General features: G+C 35.8%; 1 protein-coding gene across 1 annotated transcript in view; it reads left to right on the forward strand.

Annotated features, from left to right (window-relative positions):
- Window positions 1–642, forward strand: part of LOC145036723 (NAC domain-containing protein 54-like) — a 3,334-nt gene extending 2,692 nt beyond the window's left edge. The window contains exon 7 of the mRNA XM_078985189.1: window positions 1–642. This exon is cut by the window's left edge and continues 91 nt beyond it. Within this exon, the coding sequence (XP_078841315.1) occupies window positions 1–496 (496 nt within the window). The 3' untranslated portion in view covers window positions 497–642.
- The last annotated feature ends 2,150 nt before the right edge of the window (window positions 643–2,792 follow it).

Consider the following 2,792-nt stretch of genomic DNA (forward strand, 5'->3'; position numbering starts at 1 on the left):
CCTAGATGCCACTGGTGATTTGGAAGATATCTCGACCACTCCAACCTTTGAAATGTATCAAAAGACCGAAGTCAGTCATGGATTATTGGTCTCAACACGACAAGTCTCAAACACATTCTTTCACAAGATTGTGCCATCGCAAACAGTTAAGGTCCAACTCAACCCGGGGATGATTACAACACATGAAACACAACATAGGAAGACGCTCGCCTTGGAGAAGTTTAAAACTTTGGTGGGTTCGAACCCATTGAAGATGAGCACCAAGGAGATAACAAGTCCAGTGGTTAACCTGGTTTCTCTTTTGCTAATATGTTGCATCTATCTTGGAGATGAATCCTTAGAGGATGACGATGGCGATGGCAAGAACATGGAGATGAAGGACAAATGGAGCATTTCAAGCGTGGTTTTGGAGAAGGTGATATGGCCATGTGTGACCTTGGCTTTAGCATTTTCTACCATTTGGATGCATCATAATTACATGCCAATTTTTTCTTAACTTTGTTTGATTTGAAAGTATTCTCTATAGAAAAACATCGTGTAACTAGGAAATATGTTTCCAATATTTAAAGCTATATAATTATATTACTTGTAATTTACGTACTGATTTCACATTTAATCATTTAAAGAAAATATTTGTTGTTTTGTATTACTCTTGTGTGTGGGTGGGGGTGGGGAGGAGGAAGAGGTCATTTGTTTTTCTTTAAAAAAAAATTACTTGGTACCGTATAGAACACACGCAACACTTGACATTTCACAGATGTTTGTTTTTTTAAAAAAAAAATTGATTTAAAAGTTGTTGTGCGGCGCAACACCGGACCCTTCTCTTCAAACATCTTTTCACCTTATTTTAAGTTATATGATTCAATTTAGATTTATTTTATGTTTTCAACAACTTCTCATTCAATTTGTATTTGATTTTATAGACCCATTTGGAGTCTATAGTGCGCTTTCAAGTAGGTAATTGCTCAAGAGTACATGTGTTGTTTTCTTCAAGAGCATTGATTTCTATTTGCATTGCTTCTTTTCGCTTCTCATCCTTCAAAGCTTTTTTTAAATTTTTGGGCTTACTTTGGGAGCTAATTGCAACCAAAAAAACATTGTGAGCGTTAGTAAACTTATCATAAGATATAAAGTTAGAAGGAGTGTACCGTCGAGGAACGTTAATCAAACGTTGGTAATGCATGGTCTACTCAAGGGGGCAAAATAACCACAAAATCGCTAAGGTGCTTGGACCGGGTTCGAGTTCTTTTGGCTCTTGGCCCTCTTGTGGGTTGTAAGTCCACGGTGTATGAGTCCATATTATTTTCATCTCATATGTCTTCGTTGGGCATGTCTTCATTTGTGGCAATAGGGTTAGTTTAGTGAAGGTTCTCAATTAGACTTTGCGGCTCAAGGTCCTTATCAACCAGCTTGTTTTCATCTTCGCCAAGTGTTTCAACCAAAAATCATTATCATTTGGTTGAATTGGGTTTCCAAACATATCCGATTTAGAAAAAGGGAAAACTCCTTCAATAAATTTCATGTCTTGACACAATGATCTTCTTGTCCTTTATATAAAAAAGGTGATATCCTTTTTTCCCCTGTGGGTAACCAGCAAGCACAGATAACATATAGTTCTACAAATTATTACCACAAGCGATATACTCAATACTAGAAGACAGATCTAACAGACCAGTACAACATAACAACATACTCGGTGCCATAACACAGATCTAATAGATCATTACAACATAACAGCATACTCAGTATCAACAATTCAAGGAACGCGTGACTGTATATACTCAGAGGTGAGATAGTCACCCGGACAGATGATCCTACTCTAGAACCACAACCAAACGAGGAGTGGGTAAGAGAGCTTGGATCTAGAGTCCTTAGCCTATCCTACATGACTATATACAGTCCCTAAGGTATCCCTCTACTAACAGATAACCAAAATTAGTGGGTCGGCTGATATGAGCATATTTAGTTATGAAATTCATGCATTATCTTAATACTTTATATTTATTTTATCTCATTTAATGAACAACAGATGCTTGATTAGTTTTAGATTTTCATTTTCAGCAATAAAGACATGCTCGGAAGAAAAAGGGAGTCGAATTGGTGATTGGAAGTTTGGATCTTGGATTTTGAAAAAAGAATGATGTTGTTGGACAGCTTGACCCCTCGTTAGTGTTTTGCCTATATCTCATGACTCATAACTCTGATTGATGAGATTCAAAATTTTTTGAAAACTAGACACAATTTCAGACAACTTTCGTGTTTTGGGAAAATGTTGATTCCAAACGAAATCGACACGTTGGGTCCAAAAACTCAACGAGTTGAGATGAAAATTCCCGATAATTTAGTGCGCTACCATGCACGCGTTTTAAGTAAAAAAAAAAACTCAACGAGTTTGTCCCTAAAACTTAACGAGTTGCAACTGATTTTTGGAATCTATATATAGATCGTTTATTCCTAAAACCCTAACTTTTGTTGAAGGCTTTGGACGACTTTTGCAGGCTAAAGAGGTTCTGAGAAGCTTTGGTTTTCGAATTGCAACTAAAAGCTTGGATTTAAAGAGATCGAAGGCATTAAAACTATTACTCTTCTCTTAATCTTTGTTTTGAATCATGTTTATTACATTAGATTTTGAGTTTGGGATGTTATTTGTTGTAGTTATGAGCTAAAAACTTCATAATTCTGTTTAGACTAGATAATCTTATGAATATGGTTTAATTAAGTGGCTTGGATTATATTGATTTGGTTATTTATCTTGTTAAGCTTGTTAAAAGATCCTTAAGTGTTAATGATAA

This window comes from Lactuca saligna, chromosome 3 (assembly GCF_052625555.1).
Source record: "Lactuca saligna cultivar CGN05327 chromosome 3, ASM5262555v1, whole genome shotgun sequence".
Classification (NCBI taxonomy): Eukaryota; Viridiplantae; Streptophyta; class Magnoliopsida; order Asterales; family Asteraceae; genus Lactuca; species Lactuca saligna.